This window comes from Schistocerca serialis, chromosome 9 (genome assembly GCF_023864345.2).
Source record: "Schistocerca serialis cubense isolate TAMUIC-IGC-003099 chromosome 9, iqSchSeri2.2, whole genome shotgun sequence".
NCBI lineage: Eukaryota > Metazoa > Arthropoda > Insecta > Orthoptera > Acrididae > Schistocerca > Schistocerca serialis.
This window is the reverse complement of record NC_064646.1, coordinates 426637945-426656584: the sequence shown is the minus strand read 5'-3', so window position 1 is coordinate 426656584 and position 18640 is coordinate 426637945. Positions and strand designations below refer to the sequence as shown.

The window sequence follows — 18640 nt, the reverse complement described above, 5'->3', positions numbered from 1 at the left end:
ATTTCAACTAATCACTGCCTGTGGCTTAATACTGACTCATTAAATTAAAACATGAGAAACAAGATCCTAAGAGAAACAAGAACCTCCAAATTCCAACTCAATGCAGTGCATTGCAGAGAGTTAATTCAGCTTTTAACCACTGTACCATCTAGCAGCAGTGTCATACCCACTACACATGTGCAGAAAGCCTCTCTTTAGCTCCCTTCCCCTAAACATCACTTAGTGGCTGGACTGTCCATTCCTTAACAATGAGCACCACACTTGTCTGATTTTAATCATTCTATCCAATACCAGGGAGCAGTGTTACATGCTAGCACAGATGTGCTGTCCTGATATCCATGGGATTTGACCCAGATTTTCGCCAACATGAGTTGGTGTGTCTCTCATTTGACTTTGAGCTCAATTTGGCTATCTTATCTTTCCCCTCAACACAATGCTGTGGATGCCACCCAAAAGGACCTGACCATACACCTCCTCATTGATTCTGTGCAACACAGGTGACCAGACATACACTCTGTGTCTAATTTTCACACTTATTGGCTACAGCAAAATCAGCTGCGCTTAAACCAAGAGATTCTTCTGTGGGACTTGGACAAGGACCACTGACATGCCCCATTTCATACTTCTATTCAGCCATGAGTGCTGCATTTCCTGCACACTGCATGTTGGGTCATGTTGTAGGCAAAAAGCTTCATGCGGGAGCGTGTGTTCTGATCCAGTATTGACTGTGATATCATGGACCTTGTCCGAATATATTTTGCCTGTCAGGCCCATCTATCTGTGCCTCCTTAGAAATTCTCTTGCTGACCCAACACTGTAGATCCATGAAAGAGTATATACCTAGACTTTTTTGGTGCATTTTTGGACTCCAAGTGGTTGGCTTTGATTTCTTCCTTCATTTCCCTTTCATATTACACATGTCCTAAATCATTTCGGTCACTTTTTCTCTTGCAGGCAACCCATGCATTTTGGTTTCAGATAATTGGATGGCATTCACCTTCCATGAATTTCAATGATTGTTGAATTGTTGTTGTCACCTCTTCCTTTTGCTTGGGTGCCCCTTAAGGGTCCTTGAGTTTGGAGCAACTCAATCTTGACCCATGGGGTGATCTCCACCCACCATGATCCCATAATGTATGCTGTGATTTCAGCCCATGGCTGCCTATGGCATAACCAAAATTTTCATCTCTGCCATCCTGGTCAGCAGTCATCTGCCTCTCCATACCCCGTGAAGCATTCAGTTCCATGCAGCTCCACTGAACCTTGTTCTGGCCAGGCCTTCTACAGCAACACCCATGGGCATCAATCTACCACCCTTCCTGATGGCAGCTGTGGCAGGGAGAGGAATCCACTGGGTGGCTGTCAGATGTGCTGACCACTCAGCAAAGGGCACTGACTGAGAAGCAGGTAAGAAAAAGTCAGCAGACAAGTGAGCGAGAGAATTTTACAAGGCCCACACAGCGGCTACTGTATGCATTCAGGTCAAGGAAGTGAGAAGTGTGAATAAAGCCAGCAACTATTTGTTCTCAGGATGCCGTACTTTGGGAATAAGGATGAAGGGGAACTCTAGTCATGGCTGTGCTTTACAACTATGTGATGAGGGCAGAGTGGGAGCACTGTAGGATCAGCATCTGGAGAGCAGAGTGCTGTTTACCAGACAAGATGTGATTACAAGTCACTGATGGGCACTGAGGCTAGTCTGTTATGCCTGGTAGATGAGAAATGAGGTGAGGAAATTGGAGAATGTGTTTGCTCAACTACTATTGGAAGAAAAGGGCAGAGGTGTACTCAGAGAAGTTTTAGGAGATGGATAAACTATATAAGTCTTACACACAGTTACAGGAGCAGATGCTGTAAGTGATAGATGTGATGCAGCATGTCAATGTGTCTTACAATGGAGGAAAAGGGGTTGGTTGGATGCTGGGGATAGAATCTTGAAAACTACATTCGCAATTATAGACAAGAGCTACATTATGGATCTGAACGATACCACAGAAAAGGTGAAGGAAAGACAGTGGTAGATTAGCATACCACACAGCTGTAAAGCCTGGAACAGGAGGTACTAAATAATACATGAATTGGGATCTTGGTGCTATGCAGGTCTTAGTAGATGTGTTGCATACAAGAATCATAATTGTGAAGCTGTTCCAGACAGTAGCAGATAGCATTTTGGATGTGCAGAGGGTAAAGGCAAGGATATGGGAAACCACTCACTGTACAGCTGACAGCCCACAGACAGCTGAATCTAGTACTGATAACACCAGAGCTGTACTTGATGGGGTTGCAGAAGATACAGGAAGAGTTGCCACCTAAATTTGAACTCATTGTGGAGCCTGTTCAGCAGAATTTTCCATCATACTACCAGCTAGCATCAGTAGAGGTCAGGACTGTTAATTAGTGTAACAAAGATGTAATCTTGTCATTGTAAATGAACTAAACATTGTAAGGTAAAATTGTAGCCATTGAAAATTGTGTTTCACATTGCCTGGCATTCACAGAGTGCATATTTTTATTAGCATTGAACATTGTTGTCAATGCATGTTGAATTATGTTTTATATTGGTGCAGGATGGAGATGTAGGGCCTATGTCAATCAAAGGACGGAGGATAATGTGATGCCACCCACTTTTACCGGCAACTCTATACATGTAAGGCTATAGCAGTACAGCATTGCAGAAACTGCAGGGAGCCAGTGGCACAGGATAGAGGCATGCTGGTTGCAGTGATGGGGCTGTTTATTTATTTCAAGATAGATCAGGCAAGATCTCTCATTGTTTTCTTTCCACTGTTTAAGTTCTTCACCTAGTTGTTCTTTGGCTTCTCGAAAACCTTGATTAAACAAATTTTCTTCAGAACTCTCGGTCATAGATAAGAACCTACCAGGCAGGCCACAGAAATATTGCAGGAACATGCCTAGAAGTGGCATCTTTCTTTGCTCAACCAAAGAACTGCTATCATAAATAGTTCTGACTTTTTAGCACAGATATTCACAGCCCTGCAGTACAAATACCACCACAAGAGGGCTACTCCAGGTGCTGCTGCACCATGGGAAAACAATTTGCCACCACAAACCTGGCCAGCTGCAAACATCGCACCATTTACTAGTGTCAAGTCCACCTTCCAGGACTTGGTGCTGCTTCACTGTTGGGCCAATCCAGGGTTGTCCCAGCAGCAGCTCGACTCCTACCCAGGGAGCAGCAGGTCATTATCAGGGCAGTATAGCCACTTACTCTCCATATGCAGCTCATGGTCTCGTGGTCGCGTTCTCACTTCCTGAGCACGGGGTCCCGGGTTCAATTCCCGGCAGGGTCAGGGATTTTCACCTGCCTCGAGGTGACTGTGTGTTTGTGTTGTCCTCATCATTTCATCATCATTCATGGATGTGGCAAGACTGGACTGAGAAAAGGTTGGGAATTTGTACGGGCTCTGATAACCACGCAGTTGAGCGCCCCATAATCCAAACATCATCATCATCATCATCATCATCTCTTACTCTTCTATGTTGGTGTGGGAACTGTGGCGGCTCCACTGACTGAGGGAGAACTTCCACTGGGATTTATATCATCCCCTACAAGTGCTCTAGTAGTCTCTTGAACTGCTGGTGCCACTTGCATGCAGAAGGGCACACTTAACTGGGTCATGTGTTACTAGCCAGCCACATACATCAAGACCTGCTTGTTAGACACCAGCCAACACTGTGCTGCATGCTCCCACTTCACCTCATACTATTTGTTGCATGGCCACCACACTGTGACATTTGAGTGTAGCTTCATAAGTTGTAATAAAGTGACTTGTTGATAATGTTTTAATGAGCTGCCACTGGTTGTATCTCTGCCACAAGCCTCCACCACTGCCCAATCCTGGGTGGAAGTGGCTTGCCACCTTTGATTGACTTCAGTATTGTTTGATGGTATGATTTTCTGAGGCATGGGGAAAACAGTATTTATGTTACAGAAATGTGACACAGAAGGTGAAGTAAGTAACTGAATACCTCATGCAAGCATCTCAGGGACATTGGAGATTCTTGTATTCATATGCCAGTATCGCAAATCTAATGATCAATTTATGGTGAATCAAAATACTGGAAGTGAAAATAATTTCCTTATCAGCTATACATCCCTGTCTAGAGTGCACAATGGAGTTTTACTTTCTAATGAAATATTCTTTAACTGGTTGCTAGCAGACGTCAGGCACGATGCCTTACTAGCCATTCCTTCTGTAACTTACGGAGTGATGTAAATTCTGCATACAATAATGTTCATGGTAAATAGATTTTAACTTTTCCAGAATGTAGAGATCTGACAATAGTTTCTGAAATCTGTAAAGTTATATAAGTGTTTTGTATGAAATAGTTGACAAAAATGCCAAGTGAGTACTGTAAGAAGAAGACCAGCGGCTTTTTAGAAAGTACCTTATCTTCCATTAATATGCAGTCTATATAAAAAGTAATCTAGAAGTAATTCAAATAATAATTAATATGGATGGATTAACACTAGTCGTAGTTTCACAGCCTATTTGAGAATATTTTCCCACACAAGTGACGTATCATTTGCCCCCAAATATAAATCTAGTATTCATGGAAATGGGCTGTTTTCTCTTCTTAGTTCTACACAGAAATTCCTCTGAAACAGAAATAAATTTCTGACTCTTATTCCAGCACTAAATATTACAGGAGTCCATTTCTACTTAAGGAAATTCCTGAGATCTTTAAATGCTTTTGGTGAAAACAGAAAGAACTAGATCTATTCCATCATTCCAGTTTCAGTAAAAAATGTGTTTGTTATTAAACTGTGTGGAAAGAATGAAAATATAATATTTCTGCTATGTTTTTAGGTTAATAGTGGACCTTTTTAATTCTGTTACTTACAGTTTGTTCCACTTTCCATCGAAGAAACTGTATCAGAAATACAAAAAATATCATCTAATTCTTTTTTTCTGAATAAAATCATTTTGATTATTAGGCCACATCATTATGAAACACTGTCCACCCCGGTAGCTGAATGGTCAGTGCAACAGAATGTCAATCCTAAGGGCCTGGCTGGGTCATAGATTTTCTCTGCTCAGGGACTGAGTGTTGTGTTGTCCTAATTATCATCATTTCATCCCCATCAGTGTGCAAGTCACCGAAGTGGCATCAAATCGAAAGACTTGCACCTGGCGAATGGTCGACCCGACAGGAGGCCCTAGCCACATGACATTATTATTATATTATTATGAAACACTGCATTGCTTGGGCCATAAACTGACCCTGTATAGCTTAGTCAGCATTCCATTCCACATCCCTTGAAACTATTCAAGTTGTGATTCAAAGTTACTGTAATCATAAAATATCACTTTTCACATTTTGTGAAAGGTATAATTTTTTCTGAACATTTAAACAAAGCTGCCAAGATTTCAAATCTTATCACAATCTCAGTGGATGAAGCTTACTGGCAGACTAAAACTATGTACCAGACCAATCTGGTACACAGTTTTAATCTGTCTTCATAATACTGCACACTCCCCTGCAGAGTAAATTATGCATTCTACCTCAATATTTGTGAAGCTTTTTTGAGATACTACTTAATTACAGGTACTTGCATAATCTGTGGAACATCTGAGTATACTATTAATATTGTCTGCCATATCATTAATTATATACCTGGGGTATGTCAGAAGTCACTTCTACATCTATTAAAGATTCTTCATCCAAGATAACATGCTGTGGCCTCCCTAATAAGAAATCCAGTCACAAGTTCTGCTTGATACTTCATATGATAGTACTTTCTTTAACAGTCATAATTGTGATACAGAGTTGAAAGTTTTTCTGAAATCAAGAAATGCTGCAACCAGCTTTACTCGCTGGTTTGTGACTTTCAGATGTCATGTAAGATAAGCACATATTGGGTTTCACATGACCAGAGTGTTTGGACTGAATGCTTGTTGGAATGGTTCTTGTACAAGATACCTCATTAATTAAGTAGTAAGTTTCCCAAATTATGATACAAGTTAATGTGACTTAATAGTACATTAATTTTGAATTGTTACTTACTGTGTCTTTGTTAATTCCTCCAAATACTATTCTTGGTCTGCCAACTATGTGGCCAGCTTTCGTCCTGTCGAGCTGAACCAAGAAGCCTGCATTCACATAAGCATGAGCGTTCTGAGCTCGGGGCATTATCTGTAAAAAAACATTCATTTATGTGTGTGTTGCAGCTTATGGGCTTTTAAGCGCAAGGTCATCAGTGAACATTCATTTTACATTTTGGTAGCCTTTACATGAGCACCCATTCACTCACCAGTCATATCTCTCTCTCTCTCTCTCTCTCTCTCTCTCTCTCTCTCTCTCTCTCTCTCTCTCTCTCTCTCTCTCTCTCTCTCCCTCTTTCTCTCTCCTCCCCCCCTCCCCCCTTTACAGTTTCATCCACTCACTGACAGCAGCATAAGTAGTTAACATGAACAGTTATTATGTTCTCTTAGGTATGCAAATCAAATACGTATACTGACAGTGAGCCAATTTATTGACTGCAGTAAAATTATTTGATTGGTAGCTGTCTGCTGTAATCCATGAGTTTGAGCTCTATGCTATGTTCTACTGTGTCTATGCTTCATTGAGAAGAAGCATGTAATATCATTACCTTTTGTACTGGAGCCATACTACAAATACAATTGTAATTGCACTTAGCAATATTGATGCCACTGGTCATTGTACAAGGTATTGACTTTCATGATGGAAGATAAATATAAATGAAACTTGATCCCGAGTTCGAGTCTCAGTCCGGCACACAGTTTTAATCTTCCAGGAAGTTTCATATCAGTGCACACTCTGCTGCAGAGTGAAAATCTCATTCTGGATAAATATAAATGTCTCTCTGAACACATGGTGGGCCTGAACTACAACCTTTACACCTCTTTATCATTTGTAATCCCTTTGTTTAAGATTTCAGGAATGTATTCTGGAAGAGATAAATTGGGACTTTCATATGACTGAGTGAGCATGAAGACAGTCATTAATTAATTTCATAAAAACATCGTATAAAAGCCATTGAGCTCAAGAATCAAGCATGTACTTCACTGAGTACAGTGGACACAGATAGAGAGGTACATGGATTCCCACTGAGAGAGGGGGAGGGGGGGGGGGGAGGGGGATTAGGAGGATGCATGCTGGCAGTAGCTTCAAAATGCCTTTGGGAGTGGGGAGCCCACCATAATGGAAATGGAAATGCCGTGTGGCTAGGGCCTCCTGTCGGGCAGACCATTTGCCCACCATGATAATAGCACGTATCCAGTATGGATGGTTCTCTGCGAAAATTTGGAAATGTAACATACCAGTCCTGACGCAGCAACAGGATGGAAGGATTTCTGTTTGTTTTCATTTTTTTTTTTTCACTGCCTTCTACAACTTAAGCATCAGTTCAAAGCGACTTATTTGAATTGATTAAACAACAACCCTGCACCATTAAAATAGCTATAATGACTAAGTGGGTTGTTTCATGGCAAACATAGCATTATTTCGTAACTCCTACCAACATTATTTGATATTTTACTGTGTAAGCTCAGTGGCGTGTTTTTTTCTTTTTTTTTTTTTTTCATGTTTCTCTTAGCATCTTCTTCCCCTCATTCCATCTTCTGTCATGCTCTTATCATCGAGTTCTTATTCAAAATTTACTTTCAGTTAAATCATATTTTATCAGTTGTGCAACTTTTCTATATACCAATGTTCAGTTATTTTAACAGACCTTAATATTTTTCATTGTTTTTATTTGTGATTTATCATTTCTGTGACATGAGAAGATTAAAATAGGAGTGGATATCCATTTTGTTTATGAGATTGAATGTATTAGAATGCATGTATATTGCAATGTATAATTTTTATATAATAAGGAATAATCCAAAATGAATTAACTGGATTGTAATCTACTGAAGCTATGTTATTGCTCTGATCTTACAGCATGAGTCATTACACTAATGCTTCTGTGACAGTTTCCTGATGCATTGGTAACTATGACATTTCCAAGTAATTGCTCCCTGCAGTATTGTTGTACTTCCTTTCATTTCCATACCTATATCTGAAATAGTCTGCATAAGTTTCCACTTGTTTGTAAATTATACAACATACTTGGTCAGCCTTGGTCAGGACTCCTTTCATTCAGAGCAAATTAAGTCTTTTTCCATATGTACGAGGGCAGTTCAATAAGTAATGCTACACATTTTTTTTCTCGGCCAATTTTGGTTGAAAAAACCGGAAATTTCATGTGGAATATTTTCAAACTTTCCCGCTTTGTCTCGTATAGTTTCATTGACTTCCGACAGGTGGCAGCGCTGTACAGAGCTGTTAAAATGGCGAATGTAACGGATGTGCGTTGCAAACAACGGGCAGTGATGGAGTTTCTTTTGGCGGAAAACCAGGGCATCTCAGATATTCATAAGTGCTTGCAGAATGTCTACGGTGATCTGGCAGTGGACAAAAGCATGGTGAGTCGTTGGGCAAAGCATGTGTCATCATCGCCGCAAGGTCATGCAAGACTGTCTGATCTCCCGCATGCGGGCCGGCCGTGCACAGCTGTGACTCCTGCAATGGCGGAGCGTGCGAACACACTCGTTCGAGATGATCGACGGATCACCATCAAACAACTCAGTGCTCAACTTGACATCTCTGCTGGTAGTGGTGTCACAATTGTTCACCAGTTGGGATATTCAAAGGTTTGTTCCCGCTGGGTCCCTAGTTGTCTAACCGAACACCATAAAGAGCAAAGGAGAACCATCTGTGCGGAATTGCTTGCTCGTCATGTGGCTGAGGGTGACAATTTCTTGTCAAAGACTGTTACAGGCGATGAAACATGGGTTCATCACTTCGAACCTGAAACAAAACGGCAATCAATGGAGTGGCGCCACACCCACTCCCCTACAAAGAAAAAGTTTAAAGCCATACCCTCAGCCGGTAAAGTCATGGTTACAGTCTTCTGGGACGCTGAAGGGGTTATACTGTTCGATGTCCTTCCCCATGGTCAAACGATCAACTCTGAAGTGTATTGTGCTACTCTTCAGAAATTGAAAAAACGACTTCAGCGTGTTCGTAGGCACAAAAATCTGAACGAACTTCTCCTTCTTCATGACAATGCAAGACCTCACACAAGTCTTCGCACCTGAGAGGAGCTCACAAAACTTCAGTGGACTGTTCTTCCTCATGCACCCTACAGCCCCGATCTCGGACCGTCGGATTTCCATATGTTTGACCCAATGAAGGACTCAATCCGTGGGAGGCACTACGCGGATGATGAAGAAGTTATTGATGCAGTACAACGTTGACTCTGACATCAACCAGTGGAATGGTACCGTGCAGGCATACAGGCCCTCATTTCAAGGTGGCGTAAGGCCGTAACATTGAATGGAGATTACGTTGAAAAATAGTGTTGTGTAGCTAAAAGATTGGGGAATAACCTGGTGTATTTCAATGCTGAATAAAACAACCCCTGTTTCAGAAAAAAAATGTGTTGCATTACTTATTGAACTGCCCTCGTATAATATCCAAGTTTCCACAAGAAAAACTGTTAACTAAAATGGAAAGAAAGCAAGCATAATTTCAGATTAATATCATTTAAGCAGCACAGCAGATTTCTAGTATCATTATTTACATCTACATCTACATCAGCATGGATACTCTGCTTAAGTGCCTGGCAGAGGGTTCATCAAACCACCTTCACAATAATTCTCCATTATTTCAATTTCGAACAGCATGCAGAAAAAAACGAACACCTACATCTTTCTGTACAAGTTCTGATATCCCCTATTTTATTATGCTGATCATATCTCCCTATGTAGATCAACATTAACAAAATATTTTTGCATACTGAGGAGAAAGGTGGTGAATGAAATTTCATGAGAAGATTCTGCTGCAATGAAAAACACCTTTGTTTTTAATGATGTCCATCCCAAATCCTCTATCATCCCTGTGACATTCTCTTCTTTATTTTGGGTTATACAAAATGTGCTGCTTTTCTTTGAACTTTCACAGTGTACTGTATTAACCCTATTTGGTAACAATCTCAGACTGTGCAGCAGTACTGCAGAAGAGTACAGACAAGTGTAGTGTAAGCGACAGTCTCTTTAATAGATCTGTTACATTTACTATGTGTTCTGCCAATAAAACACAGTATTTGGTTTGCTCTTCCCACAACGTTTCCTGTGTGTTTTTTCCAACTGAAGTTGTTTGCAATTGTATGAGGTCTGACAATAAAGTAATGAGACTGATTTTCTTTGCAGGATGTGGCATCCCTGCAGGCTTGTGTAGGCACAATATCTTTGACCTTGGTCTATAAGCTGCTTCTAGTCTAAGCAGCAGATTCATGCAACTGCTCATTGATGAGTTGTGCTGTAATAAGTTAATATGTGTTTTTGTCTCTTGTCATGGAAATGAAACTGCATAATACTGTGCAACGGTATGCCATTTCTTTTTGCGTTAAATTGGGCGAAAATACGACAACATGGTAAGCTTCAGAAGGCTTTTGGAGAGAAGGTTATGTCAAGAGCTCAAGTTTTTCATTGGCATAAAATGATTAGCGAAAGCAGAATGAATGTTGAAGATGAAGACCACAGTGAATGACCATCAACTTCACGGACGGATGTCAACTTTGCCAAGGTGTGCGAACTCATACAATCTTATCAAAGATTATCTGTGGAAATGATTGCAGAAGAACCGAACATCAATCGAGAAATGTTTCATCTAATAATAACTGAAGGTCTTGGTATGAGAAAGATTTGTGTTGATAATTAGATTCTGCATCATGATAATGCACCATCCCATACTGTTCTGTCAGTACAGCAATTTTTAAAGTCAAAACAAATTTCAGGACTACCACAGCCACCTTATTCACCAGATATGGCTCTGTGTGACTTTCTACCAAGAGTCAAAACAGCAGTCAAGGGACACCATTTTCAAACAACCCAAGATGTCCAAAAGCTGTGACGAGGGTCGTGGAGGATATTACAGAAAATGGGTTCCAGAAATGTTACCAACAATGGCAGAAGTGCTGGAAAAAGTGTGTGCAGTCAGAAGGGAACTACTTTGAAGGAGACAACACTAAACTTATCTAAAACAGTAAGCAACATTTTTTTCCACATCCATCTCATTACTTTATTGTCGCACCTTGTAATTCATAGGTATTTAGCTGAATTTACAGCCTGTATATTTGACTGATTTATCATGTAACTGAAGTTTAATGGATTCCTTTTAGCTCCCATGTGGATACCTCACACTGTTTGTTACTTAGGGTCAACTGCCAATTTTTGCACCATACAGATATCTCTTCTAAATTGTTTTGCAATTTGTTTTGATCTTCTGATGAGTTTACTAGTTGATAAACAACAGCATCATCTGCAAACAACCTAAGATGGCTGCTCAAGTTATCTTCTAAATCATTTATACAGAAAAGGAACAGCAGATGGCCTATAACACTACCTTGGGAAATGACAGAAATCACTTCAGTTTTACTCTGTGACATTCTGTCAGTTACTACAAACTGTGACCTCTCTGACAGGAAATTATGAATCCAGTCAGAAAACTGAGATGATATTCCATAAGCATGCAATTTAATTGCCAGCTGCTTGTGTGGTACAGTGTCAAAAGTCTGTTGGAAATCTAGAAATATTCAGTCAATTCGAAATCCCTTGTCAATAGCACTCAACATTTCATGTAAGTAAAGAGCTAGTTGTGTTTCACAAGAACAATATTTTCTAAATCCATGTTGACTATGTCTCAATAGGCCATTCTCTTTGAGGTGATTCATAATGTTCGAACACAATATATGTTCCAGAATCTTGCTGAATATCAATGCTAATGATTGGGCCTGCAAGTTAGTGGGTTACTTCTACTACCTTTCTTGAATATTGATGTGGCCTGTGGAACTTTTCAGTCTTTAGATATGGATCTTTCATGTAGTGAGCAGTTTTATATGGTAATTAAGCATGTATGTAAAAAAAAAAAAAAAAAAAAAAAAAAAAAAAAAAAAAAAAAAAAAAAAAAAAAAAAAAGTGGCATTATGTCATAAACTGATGCTGATGTCTGCCATCTTATCTAGCCCAAAACATTAGGTTCACTGCATTTATACTCCCATAATTCACCACAGTAGCACTTCCTTGTGATGTCACTCTGACTGTGTCTTATTACTAGAGCAAATACATGTTCATGAACAGAAAAACATTCGAAATTGCCATCCTGACACTATGTTATTCATGTAAGCTCTATAATTTTTAGTATTTAACACAGTTGTTGCACATACATGGCAGAAATAAGGAACAATAAGCACTCATAAACAGTAATCTGCTAATGTCTTGGGCTACTTAAAATGGCACTTACTCTGGCTACAAAACAATGTACAGCATAAGTCCCTCCGTTTTTTTACTTCCATGTTGATCAGTATGGAGCTATTGCATCAGCATACTCTGAGAGGAACCTGATTGTTGTACAATCTGGAGCAAAAGACTTTCTTTTATTAAGTGATTTAAGTTGTTTAACTACATTGAGCATATCTACTTCTAAGTTACTCACATTGACAGCTATTCTTGATTCAAATTATGGAATATTTACTTCATCTTCTTTGATGAAGGAATTTCAGAAGGCTGTGTTTGGTATCTGTGCTTTATCAGCACTGTCATTGTTGGTATTTCCATTACTATCATGCAGAGAAGGCGTCGAGTATGTCTTGCCACTAGCATAGTTTACATATGTCCAGAATCTCTTTGAATTTTCTGCCAGGTTCTGAGACAAAGTTTTGTTGTTATAAGCATCTCACATTGAAATCTGTGCTAAATTTCAAGCTTCTGTAAAAGATCACCAGTCTTAGAGATTTTGCATTACTTTCTGCAACTGTGTTCTGATCTATTTTGTGTACCAAAGAGGATCAGCTCCATTGTTTGTTAATGTATTTGGTATAAATTGCTTAATTGCTGTTGATACTATTTCTTTGAATTCAAGCCACATTTGGTCTACACTTACATTGTTAATTGGAAAGGAATGGAGATTGTTTCTCAGGAAGGCATCAAGGGAATTTTATCTGCTTTTTTGAATAGATATGTTCATGCTTAATTCACATGAATTTTCATGTAAGTCATAAAAATGTTTCAAAATAATAGTAGCAGAGCGACTGCAGTAAAGAATTGAAATGGTCTCCATAATCATACAAGGGTGAGTCAACTGAAAACCTTAAATATTTTTTAAAATATTATTTACCATGCAGAAGTGGTACAAAGCTGTATCACTTTTCAACATAATCTCCCATTCACTCAATGCAAGTCCTCCAGTGCTTACTAAGTGCATAAATTCCTTTAGAAAAAAATTCTTTTCATAGTCAACACAACCACATGCACCACGTGGTGTACCTCTTCATCAGAACGGAACTTCTTTCCTCTCATTGCATCTTTGAGTGGTCCAAACATATGGAAATCACTTGGGGCAAGGTCTGGTGAGTATGGTGGATGAGGAAGACACTCAGAATGCAGGTCTGTGATTGTTGCAACTGTTTTATGGGCAGTGTGTGGCCTCACATTGTCATGTTGCAAAAGGACACCTCCTGACAGCAATCCACATTGCTTTGATTTGATTGCAGGCCGCAGATGATTTTTTGGAAGATCTGTGTATGATGCACTGGTGATAGTGGTCCCTCTAGGCATGTAATGCTCCAAAATGAAGCCTTTTTTGTCCCAAAAGAGAGCCGGCATAACCTTCCCTGCTGATGGTCCTGTTCAAAACTTCTTTGGTTTTGGTGATGAGGAATGGCGCCATTCCTTGCTCGCTCTATTCATTTTTGGTTGGCGGAAGTAAACCCAGGTTTCATCCCCAGTAACAATGCTTGCAAGGAAGCCATCACCTTCTTGTTCAAGGCGCCAAAGAAGTTCTTCACAAGTATCAACACGTTGTTCTCTCATTTCAGGAGTAAGCTGCCGTGGCACCCATCTTGCAGGCACTTTGTGGAACGGGACCACATCATGCACAATGTGGTGTGCCAACCCGTGACTAATCTATAGGCATGCTGCAATGTCATTCAGTGTCACTCGGTGGTTTTCCTTCACTATGGCTTCAACTGCTGCAATGTTCTGTGGAGTCACAACTCATTGTGTCTGACCTGGACGAGGAGCATCTTCCACTGAAGTCACACCATTTGCGAACTTCCTACTTCATTCGTAGACTTGCTGCTGTGACAAACATGCATCACCGTACTGAACCTTCATTTGTCAATGAATTTCAATAGGTTTTACACCTTCACTATGCAAAAACTGAATAACAGAACGCTGTTCCTCCCTGGTGCAAGTTGCAAGTGGGGCGGCCATCTTTATACTGATACTGTGACAGTATGTGTGCATCTGCACATGCTGTTACCTACATGCCGTTCTGCATGCTGTTTCTAGCATGCTTACCAACTTACAGGATAATGACATGAAATTTTAATTTGTTATTACAAATTTAAGGTTTTCATTTGACTCACCCTCGTATACATGAGCACAGTTATGTTATACAACTGAAATTTAACCCCCCTTCCCCTGTCTCTACCCAACCCCCCCTTTTTTTTAATTTAAATCTAATATACCTTCTGAGTTGGCTCAAATTGTTATGATCATTCATTGGTCTCCTCATAATATTTGAATCCTTTTGTGTAGAAGTTCTCCCATTATAAGAATGCTCCACTGCATGGCTGCAGGGAATAGTAGCAGAAAGCATGTATGCCAACCAAGATCCAGGAGTGTTTTATATGTAAACAGACTGACAAATGAAACCTTGTGTCAACAGCAGGTCTTGAATCTGGATTTCATTTTTTCTTAAAATTTTTATTTGTTTGTTTTTAGGGTTCCGGATCTCAATCAGTAAAAAAAGAACCCTTGTAGGATCACTTTGTTGTCCACCTGTTTGTCTGTCTGTCTGATTGTTAAAACCCTTTTTCTCAGGAATGGGTACACGTATCAAGTTGGAATTTATGTCACATACAAAGGTTCTTGTTAGCTTTTAAGTCAACACAGTCAAAAGATATGGCCATTTAGTTACATATTTAGATTCTCCCAAACTCATTCATTAAAAAACTATAGAACACTTCCTGTTGACATAGAATCAAAAATTTTTGCAAAAATCGAGGTTTCATGGTACAAGTAAAGGAAAGGATCAGAAAACTGTTAATTTGCAGTTACATCACACAAAAATTTTTCTTTTGCCATTTGTTATCTATCATCAAACTTGAAATTAAAACCTTCTCCAAAGTGTTGCAATCCCTGGGACAAATATCTTGCCAGTATCAATATTCTACATCTACATCTACATCTACATTGATACTCCGCAAGCCACCCAATGGTGTGTGGCGGAGGGCACTTTACGTGCCACTGTCATTACCTCCCTTTCCTGTTCCAGTCGCGTATGGTTCGCGGGAAGAACGACTGTCTGAAAGCCTCCGTGCGCGCTCTAATCTCTCTAATTTTACATTCGTGATCTCCTCGGGAGGTGTAAGTAGGGGGAAGCAATATATTCGATCCCTCATCCAGAAACGCACCCTCTCGAAACCTGGCGAGCAAGTTACACCGCGATGCAGAGCGCCTCTCTTGCAGAGTCTGCCACTTGAGTTTATTAAACATCTCCGTAACGCTATCACGGTTACCAAATAACCCGGTAACGAAACGCGCCGCTCTTCTTTGGATCTTCTCTATCTCTTCCGTCAACCTGACCTGGTACGGATCCCACACTGATGAGCAATACTCAAGTATAGGTCGAACGAGTGTTTTGTAAGCCACCTCCTTTGTTGATGGACTACGTTTTCTAAGCACTCTCCCAATGAATCTCAACCTGGTACCCGCCTTACCAACAATTAATTTTATATGATCATTCCACTTCAAATCGTTCCGCACGCATACTCCCAGATATTTTACAGACGTAACTGCTACCAGTGTTTGTTCCGCTATCATATAATCATACAATAAAGGATCCTTCTTTCTATGTATTCGCAATACATTACATTTGTCTATGTTAAGGGTCAGTTGCCACTCCCTGCACCAAGTGCCTATCCGCTGCAGATCTTCCTGCATTTCGCTACAATTTTCAAATGCTGCAACTTCTCTGTATACTACAGCATCATCCGCGAAAAGCCGCATGGAACTTCCGACACTATCTACTGGGTCATTTATATATATTGTGAAAAGCAATGGTCCCATAACACTCCCCTGTGGCACGCCAGAGGTTACTTTAACGTCTGTAGACGTCTCTCCATTGATAACAACATGCTGTGTTCTGTTTGCTAAAAACTCTTCAATCCAGCCACACAGCTGGTCTGATATTCCGTAGGCTCTTACTTTGTTTATCAGGCGACAGTGTGGAACTGTATCGAACGCCTTCCGGAAGTCAAGAAAAATAGCATCTACCTGGGAGCCTGTATCTAATATTTTCTGGGTCTCATGAACAAATAAGGCGAGTTGGGTCTCACACGATCACTGTTTCCGGAATCCATGTTGATTCCTACATAGTAGATTCTGGGTTTCCAGAAATGACATGATACGCGAGCAAAAAACATGTTCTAAAATTCTACAAGAGATCGACGTAAGAGATATAGGTCTATAGTTTTGCGCATCAGCTCGACAACCCTTCTTGAAGACTGGGACTATCTGTGCTCTTTTCCAATCATTAGGAACCCTCCGTTCCTCTAGAGACTTGTGGTACACGGCTGTTAGAAGGGGGGCAAGTTCTTTCGCGTACTCTTTGTAGAATCGAATTGGTATCCCGTCAGGTCCAGTGGACTTTCCTCTATTGAGTGATTCCAGTTGCTTTTCTATTCCTTGGACACTTATTTCGATGTCAGCCATTTTTTCGTTTGAGCGAGGATTTAGAGAAGGAACTGCAGTGCGGTCTTCCTCTGTGAAACAGCTTTGGAAAAAGGTGTTTAGTATTTCAGCTTTACGCGTGTCATCCTCTGTTTCAATGCCATCATCATCTCGTAGTGTCTGCATATGCTGTTTCGAGCCACTTACTGATTTAACGTAAGACCAGAACTTCCTAGGATTTTCTGTCAAGTCGGTACATAGAATTTTACTTTCGAATTCAATGAACGCTTCACACATAGCCCTCCTTACGCTAACTTTGACATCGTTTAGCTTCTGTTTGTCTGAGAGGTTTTGGCTGCGTTTAAACTTGGAGTGGAGCTCTCTTTGCTTTCGCAGTAGTTTCCTAACTTTGTTGTTGTACCACGGTGGGTTTTTCCCGTCCCTCATAGTTTTACTCGGCACGTACCTGTCTAAAACGCATTTTACGATTGCCTTGAACTTTTTCCATAAACACTCAACATTGTCAGTGTCGGAACAGAAATTTTCGTTTTGATCTGTTAGGTAGTCTGAAATCTGCCTTCTATTACTCTTGCTAAACAGATAAACCTTCCTCCCTTTTTTTATATTCCTATTAACTTCCATATTCAGGGATGCTGCAACGGCCTTATGATCACTGATTCCCTGTTCTGTACATACAGAGTCGAAAAGTTCGGGTCTGTTATCAGTAGGTCCAAGATGTTATCTCCACGAGTCGGTTCTCTGTTTAATTGCTCGAGGTAATTTTCGGATAGTGCACTCAGTATAATGTCACTCGATGCTCTGTCCCTACCACCCGTCCTAAACATCTGAGTGTCCCAGTCTATATCTGGTGAATTGAAATCTCCACCTAAGACTATAACATGCTGAGAAAATTTATGTGAAATGTATTCCAAATTTTCTCTCAGTTGTTCTGCCACTAATGCTGCTGAGTCGGGAGGTCGGTAAAAGGAGCCAATTATTAACCTAGTTTGGTTGTTTAGTGTAACCTCCACCCATAATAATTCACAGGAACTATCCACTTCTACTTCACTACAGGATAAACTACTACTAACAGGTGAAAATTGTTGAGCTTCTTCATTTCCAGAATGGATGAACGGTCTATATAAATTAATTATTTTTGTATGGAACCCTCTGTGCATAAGCCCTGCTCAGCTCTAACCAGTTTTCTTATGAGGAATTGCCGTAACCATTAGGCTAAGCACATCTCCAAAACTGGCTAAGTCTCACTGTCACTTAATCATTTTATTTTGTATATTTAGAAGTACACCAATACGACCACTGCAGTAAGTGGAGAGATGCATGGAACTTTTATTTTGTAGTAACACAAATAGCATGCCTGTCCTTGAGCTAACAAACAGGCCTACTGTCAATATCCTTGCAATGGTGATACTTGTGTGATGGGAGAACAACTGTATATAAGAGTTTAGAAAGTAGGGGTCAACTATCAAATGCCGATGTCACTATTTCTGATATTGTTATATGAGTTTGCTATTCAGCATAGCTTCACAATAACAAATGTTTAAGACATAAGTTACAAGTGTCTGCATGAAATTGATAAATGTCACCCCAAGTTTTTCTCTTTTTATGATAAAATTAACTTTTTCTGGTGTTATAACTTAAGTTCTTAAATGGAACATGTGATACTTGTAGCATAACAGGTCCAGAAAAGAAGATCAACAAGCTCAGTTTAAATTTATTTGTTTACTGTTCAGTAAAACATTGCACTAGCTACAGTCTAGCCCCACTGCAAATGCTGCTGTTAGACACTGGATGAGTTAATTGCTGTTCATAATGTGGAAATAGCTCTGAGTGCTGTCTAGCAGTTGGAAATTGTT

At 40.1% G+C, this 18640-nt stretch overlaps 1 protein-coding gene across 1 annotated transcript in view; it reads right to left on the bottom strand.

The window, feature by feature from the left end:
• Positions 1-18640, bottom strand: part of LOC126419759 (uncharacterized) — a 316376-nt gene that overhangs the window by 105160 nt on the left and 192576 nt on the right. Inside the window, exon 11 of the mRNA XM_050086933.1 lies at positions 6031-6159. Within this exon, the coding sequence (XP_049942890.1) occupies positions 6031-6159 (129 nt within the window). The remainder of the gene's footprint in view (positions 1-6030; positions 6160-18640) is intronic.